This window comes from Triplophysa rosa, linkage group LG6, assembly GCF_024868665.1.
Source record: "Triplophysa rosa linkage group LG6, Trosa_1v2, whole genome shotgun sequence".
NCBI classification, from domain to species: Eukaryota; Metazoa; Chordata; class Actinopteri; order Cypriniformes; family Nemacheilidae; genus Triplophysa; species Triplophysa rosa.
This window is the reverse complement of record NC_079895.1, coordinates 4,082,799-4,096,938: the sequence shown is the minus strand read 5'-3', so window position 1 is coordinate 4,096,938 and position 14,140 is coordinate 4,082,799. Positions and strand designations below refer to the sequence as shown.

At 38.9% G+C, this 14,140-nt stretch overlaps 2 protein-coding genes across 2 annotated transcripts in view; both read right to left on the bottom strand.

Annotated features, from left to right (window-relative positions):
- dnajc10 (DnaJ (Hsp40) homolog, subfamily C, member 10) overlaps positions 1-14,140 on the bottom strand; it is a 255,365-nt gene that overhangs the window by 116,844 nt on the left and 124,381 nt on the right. The window lies entirely within an intron of this gene.
- The window catches only part of pde1a (phosphodiesterase 1A, calmodulin-dependent), a 55,479-nt gene that overhangs the window by 5,593 nt on the left and 35,746 nt on the right, over positions 1-14,140 (bottom strand). Inside the window, exons 4-10 of the mRNA XM_057336653.1 lie at positions 8,444-8,626; positions 6,637-6,703; positions 6,395-6,511; positions 4,958-5,098; positions 4,700-4,800; positions 1,325-1,450; positions 1,101-1,202 (exon numbers count right to left, since the gene is read on the bottom strand). Coding sequence (XP_057192636.1) covers positions 1,101-1,202; positions 1,325-1,450; positions 4,700-4,800; positions 4,958-5,098; positions 6,395-6,511; positions 6,637-6,703; positions 8,444-8,626 — 837 coding nt within the window. The remainder of the gene's footprint in view (positions 1-1,100; positions 1,203-1,324; positions 1,451-4,699; positions 4,801-4,957; positions 5,099-6,394; positions 6,512-6,636; positions 6,704-8,443; positions 8,627-14,140) is intronic.

Sequence of the window (14,140 nt, the reverse complement as noted above, 5' to 3'; positions counted from 1 at the left end):
TAAAAATGAATTAATTTGAAATAGCAACATAATAAAATAACTAAGAATACATTTTTTTAAGCAAATTTTAAATATTAATAAAACAAAACAACAATAACTCTGAGAGTCAAACCCGCAAGATTTTAGCTGCTAATACAATGCTCTGTCTCTCAACCTCTCCAAGACAGAACTCCTGGTTATACCGGCCCACCCATCAATTGAACACCACCTTACCATTCAACTTGGACCCTCAACTATAACACCCACCAAGTCTGCGAGGAACCTGGGGGTGTTCGACGACCAGCTGAAATTCACCTCTCACATCGCAGCAACCACTCGAAATTGCAGGTATGTGCTCTACGACATCATGAAAATCAGGCCGTTCCTGTCGGAGCATGCCTGTCAGCTGCTAGTCCAAGCTCTGGTCATATCAAGACTGGACTACTGGAATTCTCTACTGGCCGGCCTTCCAACCAATGCAGTCAAGCACTTGCAAATGATCCAGAATGCAGCTGCACGTCTAGTTTTCAATCAGCCTAAAAGAACCCATGTAACACCCCTCCTGATTTCACTTCATTGGCTTCCAGTTGCCGCCCGCATCAAGTTTAAATCTCTGACACTGGCCTTCAGAATGATAACGGCAAATTCGCCTCTTTACCTTAACTCACTGCTCCAGTTCTACATCCCCTCCCGTCATCTTCGGTCTGAAAATGAGCGATGCCTGGTTGTTCCATCACAGCGAGGCACCAAATCGCTTGCAAAAACCTTTACTCATGTTGGAATGAACAGCCAGCCTCCACCCGAACTGCAGCATCCTTCACAACTTACAATAAACAACTCAAAACATACCTGTTCCGCATTTATTTGACTAACCAATAACTCTCTATGTCTTGTGTCTAAAAAAAATAATATTGTTGGTCATTCTCTCTCTTGTTTACTCCAGCTTAAATCCTCCTAGTAGCATGGCCTTGTAAACTAACGGTACTGTTTAGTGTGTTGACAAAATGTTTATATGCTCTCCTACTTGTAAGTCGCTTTGGATAAAAGCGTCTGCCAAATGAATAAATGTGATGTAGATGTCTCCTTTATATTCTGAGAGACCAGCAGGTGGCGTCACTCACCCTTCAGGCTGCTGCAGTGCGTTCCTCATAGTCTTGATCTGCTGGAAATGGCATGACATATCTGTGCTCATAACCATCTCGATCACCAGCGTACGCAGCTCTCTGCGGGGAACACAGCGGCACATCACATCTCAAAGCACACAAACACACAACAAGAACTTTCCCAGAACAGATCCTGCTTTCCTCACGGGGACAGATTTTCTGTGTAAGATAGGTCAGCGTACCTCCAGTCGTCTTTTGAGAGATTGACAAGGATGTTCATCTCGTCCTCCTGCATCAGCCTGTAGGCTGCGCTCACATGGTGGTTTTCCAGGACCGAGCGATCGTTGTAGAGGACGGCCACTTCTGATCTGTAAAGAAACAAAGAACGCATCATTTGCAGTACGTTTATGCATTTGGCGGATGCTAAAGCAATGCTCAACCAATTGAGCTACAGGAACAACTTTTCATTGAGTATACAAAAACTGTAGGAATATTTGACTGCAATACTGATGCTTTAAATGTGGAGATTTTAGTGGCTTCTAGTGGTGAGGTTGCGAATTGCAACCAACGAATTACTCCACCGCTTACCCCTCCCTTTCGAAGCACTACGGAGGCTCTCACAGGACAAAGATGTGGTCACGTTTTCGCTTCTTTGCCGAAGGAGACAACGTATTTACGCAACGCTCTGCAGAGCAGTTTGTCCGTTTAGGGCCACTGTAGAAACAACATGGCCAATTCCATGCAAGGGGACCCGCGGTGTATGTACTAGATAGAAATAGTTCATTCTAAGGTGATAAAAACAAAACGCTTCATTCTGTAAGGTCTTTATACACCTCTGAAGACATAGTTATGTATATTATATTGCATATCTGTCGATAGATCCTCCAAAAAAATCACACATTGGACCTTTAATCAATACATTAATCTGAAGAACCCAAGGAGCATTTTAAATCTCCAAAGCACCATACAGCAACTCAACAACCCCACACTGCACAAAAATGATTCTTGAGAAAATCAGGGTCGATGGCTAAACCTAAAGTGCTGTCAGCCTGCATTATACATATCCCTATTATGGTGTATTTCAGAATAATGATTGTCTATTTCATTCAGTGAGATGGACAGAGATTTCCTTTCTATTCTCATGTGGAATAAACCTGAGGAGAACTGTAAGAAGGGATAGAGAAATCTCAAGTGTAATGGCTTCGTTTTTCCTGTCACACAAGCCTCATCACCCACAATTCCCTGCTGACCAAGCACTCATCCAAAATAACAGTACTATCAAAAACCCTTCTCCACATTTCAGCCCACCGCAGAAGTAAGCGTGCTTCTCTGGACTATAATGTCTGCGGTGGGTCGTCATGCAAAATGAAGGCTGTGATAAGTCTTAATAAAGCATTTATTAATGTGAATAAGAGGCCCTCGCTGACAGGAACTAACACAGGACAACAACATCAGCAGAGGTTGTGAGATCCTGTATTCAATTATTCTCTAGTAGCACTGTTTATGTCATCATGGTGCCTTGAAAGTCAAATTTGCATGCATAGATTATAGATTATAGTTATGGCTTCCCATTCACAGTCATTAATTCATACAGATACTATTGCTAGTGGACATTTTACATAACTTTGACACACATACATAATGGAGCTATACTGTAAAAGTGCGATTAAAACCCACAGACAATTTTTATACAGGTAGTCCTGATGATGAGAATGTGTTTTGTACTCTATAGCATAACATATTATCTAACGCCTATATACTGTATGTGTGTATATTATGTAACGCATGCACGAATATGTCTGTATAATGTGTGCACATTACCGTTTAAAAGTGTGGGATCACTTGACTGAAATGTAAAAATCATTTGATCTAAAGGTTTATATATTTCCTTGAATATTTGAAATTAATTGTTGTAGACAAAATTGTGAAAACATAAGAACTTCTTTAAGAAAACTAAAACTTTATTACATAAAAGTTTTTGAAAAGAATGATTTGGACTGAGTACTGAGGAAATCTTGGGGTGAGACCTAAAGAAACTGGCTGAACAAACGGTAGCTACTTTGAAGACACTAAAATATAACATAGCTTTGATTTGTTTAAGTTTCCTTAAGTCACAACATACACTCACCTAAAGGATTATTAGGAACACCTGTTCAATTTCTCATTAATGCAATTATCTAATCAACCAATCACATGGCAGTTGCTTCAATGCATTTAGGGGTGTGGTCCTGGTCAAGACAATCTCCTGAACTCCAAACTGAATGTCAGAATGGTGATTTGGTGAATGGTGAATGTCAGAAAGGTGATTTAAGCAATTTTGAGCGTGGCATGGTTGTTGGTGCCAGACGGGCCGGTCTGAGTATTTCACAATCTGCTCAGTTACTGGGATTTTCACGCACAACCATTTCTAGGGTTTACAAAGAATGGTGTGAAAAGGGAAAAACATCCAGTATGCGGCAGTCCTGTGGGCGAAAATGCCTTGTTGATGCTAGAGGTCAGAGGAGAATGGGCCGACTGATTCAAGCTGATAGAAGAGCAACTTTGACTGAAATAACCACTCGTTACAACCGAGGTATGCAGCAAAGCATTTGTGAAGCCACAACACGCACAACCTTGAGGCAGATGGGCTACAACAGCAGAAGACCCCACCGGGTACCACTCATCTCCACTACAAATAGGAAAAAGAGGCTACAATTTGCACGAGCTCACCAAAATTGGACAGTTGAAGACTGGAAAAATGTTGCCTGGTCTGATGAGTCTCGATTTCTGTTGAGACATTCAAATGGTAGAGTCAGAATTTGGCGTAAACAGAATGAGAACATGGATCCATCATGCCTTGTTACCACTGTGCAGGCTGGTGGTGGTGGTGTAATGGTGTGGGGGATGTTTTCTTGGCACACTTTAGGCCCCTTAGTGCCAATTGGGCATCGTTTAAATGCCACGGCCTACCTGAGCATTGTTTCTGACCATGTCCATCCCTTTATGACCACCATGTACCCATCCTCTAATGGCTACTTCCAGCAGGATAATGCACCATGTCACAAAGCTCGAATCATTTCAAATTGGTTTCTTGAACATGACAATGAGTTCACTGTACTAGAATGGCCCCCACAGTCACCAGATCTCAACCCGATAGAACATCTTTGGGATGTGGTGGAACGGGAGCTTCGTGCCCTGGATGTGCATCCCACAAATCTCCATCAACTGCAAGATGCTATCCTATCAATATGGGCCAACATTTCTAAAGAATGCTTTCAGCACCTTGTTGAATCAATGCCACGTAGAATTAAGGCAGTTCTGAAGGCGAAAGGGGGTCAAACACCGTATTAGTATGGTGTTCCTAATAATCCTTTAGGTGAGTGTATATCTCATCATCACATTTTTGTTTTGATGAGTTTTGTATTATTCTACAATCTAGAAAAAAAGATTAATAAAGAATAAATAAATGATCCTAAACTTTTGAACGGTAATGTATGTATTTGTTTTTCATTTCTCTATTTGTATATTAATCTACATGAATTGTTGACTTGACTTGAAAGCCAGAATGAACCCAGTTTCATTAAAAGAACGCTGTTGGACAGACTGGTTCAGGGTTTGCAACCGTGTACGTCACACACCTGGTCTGGATGTGGAAGTTATTGGTCGTTCCGGTGTGTTCGAAGTCGTGGATAGCAGCCGCAAACACCATGGCCAATATTTCCAGTTCAGTAAGCCAGTGCTGAGAGAGCACACCAGTCAATCGTCAAATCATCATCATAATAGCAACATTAACTCATGAAATCAGACTTAAACCACTCGGCATCTTTTAACAGTAAACAGCTGTCAGGTTTGTTGGTCTATGCGTGACACGCGAGCATCATTTATCGATCGCTCACCATAACCCCGGTGTGTAGCATCAGATAGTGAGCTGTCTGTGTGACATCCGCAGCGTGGATCAGATTGTGGTACGGGTTTCTGTGCTTGCTGTAACCCACCTCCAGAGCTTCCACAAAGGACACTAAAGAGGAAACCGGTATCTGTACAGGTAAAAAAAACACGGTAAGACTTGGTAACAATTTATTGGGGTTATAAAAAATGTAACTTCAAAATAAATCCTACGAAAACAAGTATTATCTTACAAAATCTTGCTTATAAAATGTTACTTCATAAATTAAGCTGTCAGGTACTGTACAGTTTTAAGGGAATTGACAGACGTAAAGAGTGTTTCAAACAGAGATGGCAACGGAGGCAAAAGTTACGGATTGCATCTTTAAACATAATTTACAAGAAAGCAAGATTAAAATGACTGAAAACAATCGTTTTATGTACTATATGAAGTTCTTAAATTCTATCAGCATTTACTTACCCTTTTGTCATTTCAAACCTGTATGTTTTTCTTTCTTCTGCAGAACACAAAAGAAGATATTTTTGAAAAAGGTGGTAACCAAACAGCAACGGCACCCATTCACTTGCATTTGGCTTTCGCTGTTGGTTACAATACTTCAAAATATCTTCTTTTGTGTTCTGCAGAAGAAAGAAAAACATACAGGTTTGAAATGACAATAGGGTGAGTAAATGCTGACAGAATTTTCACTTCTTAAGGAACAATCCCTTTAAATTTTCTTTCCGTGGCTGATTAATAGAGCGTGTTACAGGCCACCGAATGGCTTCCTGCGAGAGGTTCGATTCGCAGGGCCATAACATCCTTGCGTAATCGCACGCAGAGCAGAAACTCAACACTGAAAACATGTGTCGACTGTATTTGTATTCTCATCATGGGAGCGAGGTTGGGCTCTTTGTGTGCGAGTTCAGAGTCTGTCATCGCCGTGCTTGTGGAAAGGGTACGCATTGATGGAAGCTGACGTGATGGTGGAAAACAAAGAAAGAACAGATGGAAAACGTCAGACGGCTCGTATCAAATGTATAGCGCGTGTAGATCTACTGTTACGGAGTAAAAACATACACTGTTTTGAGAATGGATCCCAGTGCGGTCAGAGCGAAGAAAGAAGCTGGAAACAACAACGTGATTCCATGAGATGAAACGATAAGATGTTAAATAAATAATTGATTTGGAAATGGAAACTCGTTCTTAAGGTCAACTCAAGTCACTGATTTGGTCTGTTCTTCACATCGAAGACTTAAAGTCATAACAATAGACCATTTAGATCCATCATTACTTGTATGAGGGTTTTTTTTGTCTTTTTGAAGCTTCACGGATAACAGAAAGGGTGAGTCAATATTTTCATTTCTTTTAATGGCAGTTTGAGGAACCATGAGAGTTTACGTGTGGTTGAGCAACGTGTTTCATTCACAGGTTTTGCGGTCTCTCGTACCCTGAAGCGGGTGATCAGGTCGTATCTGGTGAGCAGCTCGTACACCAGGAACTTCAGAGCGTGTTCGCTGCTGGCCTCTTGGAGCGTGAAGACGTCAAATGACCATTTATCAACATCCTGAAAAGAAGAGAAGTGATGGCATATAAAAATATGATATAGTGGTCCCCATTTTTGGGTGAACTATTCCGTTAAGGTAACGAACAGAAGTCCTGTTACAACCCAACTGTAAAGACAATCTGTACCTTTAAAGCCGTAATCACAGATGGTGGGTACGTCAATCCTGCCATGTTGGAGGTTCTTCTGTACATTCTGCAAACACAAAATACCAGTTTTTATTACTGCATGGGAGTATGTTTAAAATAGATGTATAACATTTGTGAAGAATGACTATAATACTAATCACAGCCCAAATGATAGAACTACTTGAAATCGAATCAGCCATCAGAAATACAGATTTAATGTGTTTTTTTTTTTACTGATCGGGCTACAAACAACAAAATGGATTCAAATTGGAAATCCAAAAAAACATCTAACATCCGTCTAATGAATGCATTTTTAATATAAATTAAATCCTACTGCAAAAATAAAACTGCAGCCAAACTGTACAGAAGTGTTATAGAGACAAGCGGATGATGCTAAACAAAAGGGAAAAAATTGGGTTTGGAATTTTCATCATGCACATTCATATTTCTGTGCGAAGAAAAGCAGAGCATAATAGTAAAAAAAATTTTTCCTTTTATAAATGAGGCTGTAAAAGCACTTGATAATGAAACCTCACATTTCCCACACAGTCCAGATTCCAAAATAATGCACAGTAATTAAATTCACTTCCAGCATTCTTATTAAACTGGCAATCTTGCTAATACATCTCAATAATGGAAAATGTGCAGGTCATTCCTGCCATGCAGCACTCATTTATGTCCCCATTATACTGTATATACCTTCATATTTAAGACAAAATATTAAACTCGCAGTGTTTAAAGATGAAGATCGTATTAGCTGAGATCCTTTACAACAAGTTGTAATTTAAGTAAAATATTAAGTAAAATATATATTTTTTATATTTTTGTAAAGTTGCATAGAAATACTGCCTTTATATTACAACACAAGTATTTTTATTTTTTAGAACTCAATAGTGTTAAAAAGGTACCACATAACTGATGAATGAACCAACAGATTTGTTTTCGTAATCTGAAAGCCATTTATCATAAAAAGAAACACTGATATCTGCTTAATATCACACATGAACGGCGATCACAGTTTCAAACTCGACAGGTGTCTACGACATTCTGAAAGAGTTGCCATGGAAATGAGGAGCGAGGCTGATATTATGCATTACTCACATAGTGAAGGTTCACGACCATGAGAGACGGACTGCCTCGCAAAACAAACTCGATTGAGACATTCGTTTTCATTAACTGGAAAAGATTACGCCCAACCAGTGCTTAAGAATGTGTCTGTTACGTGCAGGTAATCTCGACAGACATTTTTCCCGGTAAATATTGGTCTGTGAAATGAGACTGTCGGCTTGGTTTAAAATCACTTATAGGATAAACATAAAACAAATGTTTAAACACAGACTCTATTCCAAAACCTAGAAAGCTTTCTCGGTGTCTATTCCCTACATAGGCAGCATCATTATCCTAATGCTAGGTTTGGTTACCATGCATAAAAATACTGTGTTGTTAGCATTTTACTATTAAATATTGCATTAAATATGTATTGTACACAAGCAAAAATAAGTCCATTTGTTTGTTTTTATAATTGACATTGACCTTTCTTGGGATGCTTTAAAGTTTGACCAAAACTTATAAGCATCTTAAATCTTTTACATAATTATGTTATATACTTTTGGTATATACTGTATATATTTATCTTACATACAGTAATTATCATATATATATTTTGTATTATCTTTGCATATATTATTTTGTATATTTGTTCATTTGTATTTTTATGGCTAGATAAACATAAATTATAATTCAATGTGATTTGTTCATATCATTTGTGATGAAGGTGAACAGCAAACCAAATAAACGTGTTTAATACCGCTCGACGAAGATCCCGGCTTGAACGGCGTGAACGATACTGCGGAACCGGGGCTTCTCTTCGGGACGTCTGCGCACCACACCCATCTTCCTGGTGAAGGTGGAGGCCAGCCAATCACGCACCTCCATGGGCACAGAATCTGCCTGGATATCGCTGAGCTCATCTTCAGTGTCCAGCAGGCGTCTGGAGAACAAAACATTTTCACAGAGGATATTACTTCAGAATGAAAAGACTACAGCAGCTATGAGCCTGCGGCGTATGACCTGTTCAAAACAACAGATTTTGTATGTAGCATCTTATATGACTCATCCATTGTACTGCTATGTGTGTTGTCGCATGAAAAGATAGGTATGTATTGTGTTTATATAGGTAGGTAGGATAGCACAGAATGATTTTTTGCTTTGGGCCACAATATCACCTGTTGAATTGTTGACCTCTATTAAACACTTAATGACCCTCAACAGGTCTCAGATGAATCTTAGTCAGGCGTTTACTCTGATACACTAAACTATACAAAAGTTCAGGTGGCCATCAGTGGATGTCTGTGCTACAAATCATCTGACGTCATTGGGGGCTGCAACCTGAATTCAAATGTGTGTGTGGGAGGGTGATAAAATCACTACCAGGGGTGCCTCACACGTCCTAAAAAGTGATGCTGCGGGCTCTTTGATCGTCCCCTGGTGGCTGGCTGCAGTACAGGTCATAAACCCCTCCCTCACCATGTACACAAATGGGACAGGAGCCACACTATAAAATCCAATCACACTTTAAATAATTTTTGTCCAAATATGTTTTCTGTTATTTTAGTCAGTTTTTATCACGTTGATGTATGTCCAAGTGTTCGTTTTTTTAACAAGTTTTAGTTAGTTGATGTTATAAAAAAGAGGTGCGGTAACATGATTTCTTCGTTTACGATTGAGTCATCAGGGAATACGGGCAGGACCTTGATACCGCGCTCCACTTCGAGCTCACTACTGCGCAGACTCTGGTTCTCCCATCGTCGGACATTTTACGCTCACTTAATTACAATGGAAGGAAGCGGCATCCATCTTTTTTACAGTCTATGGGGCGATTCACATTTCTCGTCTAAAAATGACCAGCGCGCGGCACTAGTGTTGTTTTTGGCGGCCTGTTTTAATTCTAGTTTTAGTCTAGTCTTTATGTCAAGCTGTCATTTTAGTTTTTATTAGTTTTAGTCACGTTCATACACTTTTTAGTCTAGTCAAGTTTCAGTCGACTAAAAGTCTGAGCATTTTAGTCTTATTTTAGTCAGAATTATCCATGACTATTTTCGTCTAGTTTTAGTCGACGAAAACTGATGACATTTTAGTCTAGTTTTAGTCAATGAAAATTTTATTTTAGTCTCTTTTTAGTAATGCAATTCTATGTAACCCAGTCAGTATAAGTACCTAGTAGTATAGACGAAACCAAAATTTTATTTTAGCCAAACCCATTTCAAACAAGGTTATCTTATTCCAGACACGGAAGACGTCTGATTTGAATTTACGGCCATCGGTAGGGGTGGGAATCTCTAGGCACGTCAAGATGCGATTCGATTACGATTCAGAGGGCGAATGTGATGATAAAACAATTCTCGATGCATCTTTTTCCTATACAAATTTTCTTTTTCTCGCTGTGTGTAGCATTTGTCATAACCCAGACCGATTTTACTTCCAATATCCTTTATTAATAAAACAAATGGAAGTGATTTGGCAAGTCAACTGGAAGGTTACATTTGCCAGCATTGCAAAGAACCAACAGGAGAAGAGTAAGTGCCCTCAGTGCCCTGTAGTAGCATACAGAATGCAGTAAATGAATGCAGACTTTTTTGCACATAGCACTGGAGCTAGAGTGGTTTAAAGTTATTATAGTTCACTAAAGTATTTTTTGTCGGAGTGTTCAATTTAACGGGACTTTTATTTTGACGGGTCTTTGGTTAGACGCTTTGAGTTTTTGTGTTTGCCGATAGCTTCACTCATACAGTAAACGCTCGTAAAATAAACTCAGAGCAACTGTGGAGATGAAGTTCTTGTGTTCATATCCTCATACAGTGCAGACGCAGATAAATCCTCGACCATCACTCGTGTTGTATGTTAAACTGTGCACATAATTCATTCAGACACGCAGAACAGCCAGACGACATTTAACTAACAGGATTCTGCATCAGACGAAATAACGTTATAACATTTCGTCTCGTCTCGTTTTGGTCAACGACAATGAAGAGACATTTTAGCATTGTTTTTATTTTGTAAACCACATTTAGTCTCGTTTTTATTCGTCAACAATATTGCATTGTACATTTAATTATAGTCATCGTCACATGACCAGCATTTACGTTGCGTCTCGTCTCGTTTTCGTCACGTGATAAAGGTTCGTTGACGACCATATTTCGTCATAATTTTCGTTGACGAAAGCAACACTACGCGGCACTCTGTAAAGTTGAACTATATTCATCGCGATGGGGCGAGAAAAATGTGCGCGCCGCACCGTATGCGTGTCGCAAAATACGCGAAATGTGAATCGCCCCTGTGATCACGACAATGTGCAAAACCTGATGCAAATTTAAGAGTAAGGAATAAAAACATAGCATTTTACATTTTTTATGCAAATTGCAAAATGCAAATACTGCTCTTGCAGAATCTGAAAGATTTAGTGTCATTTATATACAGTATACCATATAGTTATTATTAGTTTTCCTGAATTTACTTTTTATAGAGATCTGGCAGTCACTTGATCCTTTTCTGTTTCTGTTCTGTTTCAGGCAAGGACAGACGGGAGCGAATATGAAATGATGAGTTTCAAGGCAACAGAGTTCACTGCGCACTTTAATTCAAAAGACATAGACCTGTGCATAGCAAAACTTAATAGATTAAACATAACAGATCCCTATAATGCCCCCGGTATGCTTTTAACGCACATCAATAAAGAAACTCATACATTTCCTGACCTGCAGCATCCTAATATCTACAACTATCCACCAACTTTACATCGTCCTATTCCGTCGACTCTTTAAAAGCCTGGAGTGGTAAAAATTGACGAGAATTTTGAAATGGATATTCAACTTTGGAGTCTGCCGGCTTTAACCTGCTTTGTCGTCATTGGAAGGGTAAGTCAACTGTGTTGTTAGCTAACGTAATCGACCCTAGCTGTCCTTGTTTGTAGGTAGCCAGCATAGCTATATCACTGATCTTGCAGGTTAAACATTCCCAAAAAATTAAGTGACCTTCCATTGAAGCCATGGGTGGTGGTCAGACACGATGGGGTTGTGTTAGGAGCCTACTGCGATTGCACAGCTGGACTGGGCGAGTGCTGCTCTCATGTGTCTTGTTTAGCATTTGGCAGCATAACGACAGAGAGGGAGAGATAGCGGTGACATGTGTTGGTTAGCACGTTTTAGTGCAGTTAACCATTTAATCATCTATCTGGGATTCGGGTTCCTTAGGAATATGATGAAATGACTTGCCCTTTTCTTTCCCCCGCCTGTTCCGGCATCCTGGCGCACAGCAGCTGTCCATCATGTTAAAATAGTACGATTTGTAAAGTCTATACAGCCTGGTTTTAAATGATTGTTTGACCACTGTCAATAACCAATGCTATAGCCGCTCTAGCGCGCTCCTGAATGCCTGCCAAAATGGCCGAGTTCAGACTGCGTGATGTCAACCTCCGGAGCTCTATAGGTAGGTAAAATTATCATTTTTGTTTCATTCTGTGAAGTACCAACCATATTTCTCCCAAATTTCAAATAAAAACATTGTTTCTATTTGCATTTATTTGCAGAAAATGAAAACTAGAGAAACTGGTCAAAATAACCTGGCTGTATACAGTATTTGCATTTAAATAATACAAATTAATTGTTTCTATTCTGCCTTTATTTAAACTAATCTTAATGAAAAATACTGCTCGGTAAAAATAAAACTGCATAGTAATGAGAATAACCATTAAAAAAAATCATGACAAAAAACCTTGAAACAATGGTTATTGAAAAAGAGCATTCCTTCGAGTTATTTCAAAGCCAATGAATCAAATATCATCAAGACAGAAAATATTACAGCTTAAGTTCTTTTTACGTTGACATTGCCCAGTCTTCATTACAGTAATGAAATGTGCATAAAAATGTGCATAATACTGTAATTAAAATCATTTTCTTTATGCAAAATATAACTTTTCTTTTTCCCTTTTAATATTCTGGTATAATATGACCTTGACATGTTTTTGGTGAAATTCACCCAATAAACGTGGCGTTCCACACCTTCATGATGCTCTGCTGTTCTGAGTGAGCGCAGACGGAGAAACTCATTTTCTCACAGAGCTGTGACTCCCCCGCTCGCGCTCTGTTGGTCAGAACGGCACTATTCAACGCTTAAGTACTTCGTGCGACTGGCATAAAATAAAATAAATAAGCTTTTCATAAGAAATGAAAACAGCTGAAGAATTGCAACAGTTATTGCTCAGTCTTACGCAGGTGGCCCGACCCGTGCAGGAAATGCGACATGTTATCATAACAAATATTCGCCGACTTCCAGTAACAAGCTGAAATTGCTCAAAGCTGCTACCATGGCAATACATCCTGTGCCCGTCATTAGGAAAACGTAATTAGCCGTTGCAGACTCTGTCTAAACACAGGCTCATCAAACGTCAGGCTGGCAGGGTTCTAGTAGGCCAACGGTAGCGTTCTGTACTGCGCTCTGTCAATCTAAAACACGACAGAGACACAGAGCTACAGGTCTCAGTTCATTAGAACCGAGGGCCCATGAGACGCAGAGCCACGCTGACTAACTGTGGGGCTCACTGCCGTGGGGAGAGAACGTGAAACCTCTGAGCACGACAAAAACAAAACATTTCCTACTAAATGTTGAAGATAGCTGAGAATACACGATAGACAACAGGATTAGACGAATAATCCTGAAAGGAGAAAATCACACATGTCATTTGCAAAATGTAAGCCATAAGCACTTCCGGTTTCATTTTCTTATTCTTTTCTTTCAATTGTACAAATATAATCACATCTTAAAGATATTAGTTTAAAATGTTGAATTTATTTATAAATGTTCTGTTGGTTGCATTCGGTTCAAATGTTTGTGTAGTGTTAAAAAACTGAAACAGATGTTCTTCTGGACCAGTGTTAGACCAACATTGTTTGTGTTGTTGTTTAAGGCACCCATTCGCCAAAAAAAGGGTGTATAAATAATAAAACATATGTTCATACATTGTTTACTTATTTATTATTTTTAAATATACATTGAATTATGTTCTGTATTACTTTCTATATTATTTATTATTTAATATTTTATTTATATTTCAATAATAACGGCACACAATTAACTCTTTCCCTGCCATCTTAAAAAAAGTGCCAACCAGCGCCAGGATTTTTTATCATTTACAAAACTTAAAATAAAAATAAAAAAACATCGTATTTTTGTAATAATTAAACATTGTGTTGTTAAAGTAGATAAGCTGTTTAAAATACTTAAATATTTGCAACTATGATATGGAGATATGAAGCTGTTGATGCGGTTTCTGGTTAATGCCAACAATATCAAAAGAACAAATAGAACCTCTGCTTTTAAACTAATAAAATATATGTTATTCTAGCTTTATGCATTTTTATCATCAACACTTGATCCTTAGATGCTAAGCTCAGTCAGTTTTGCAACAGCTTCCAGTGAAAAACTTGTAAATGGGGGTAAGTATTGTGTC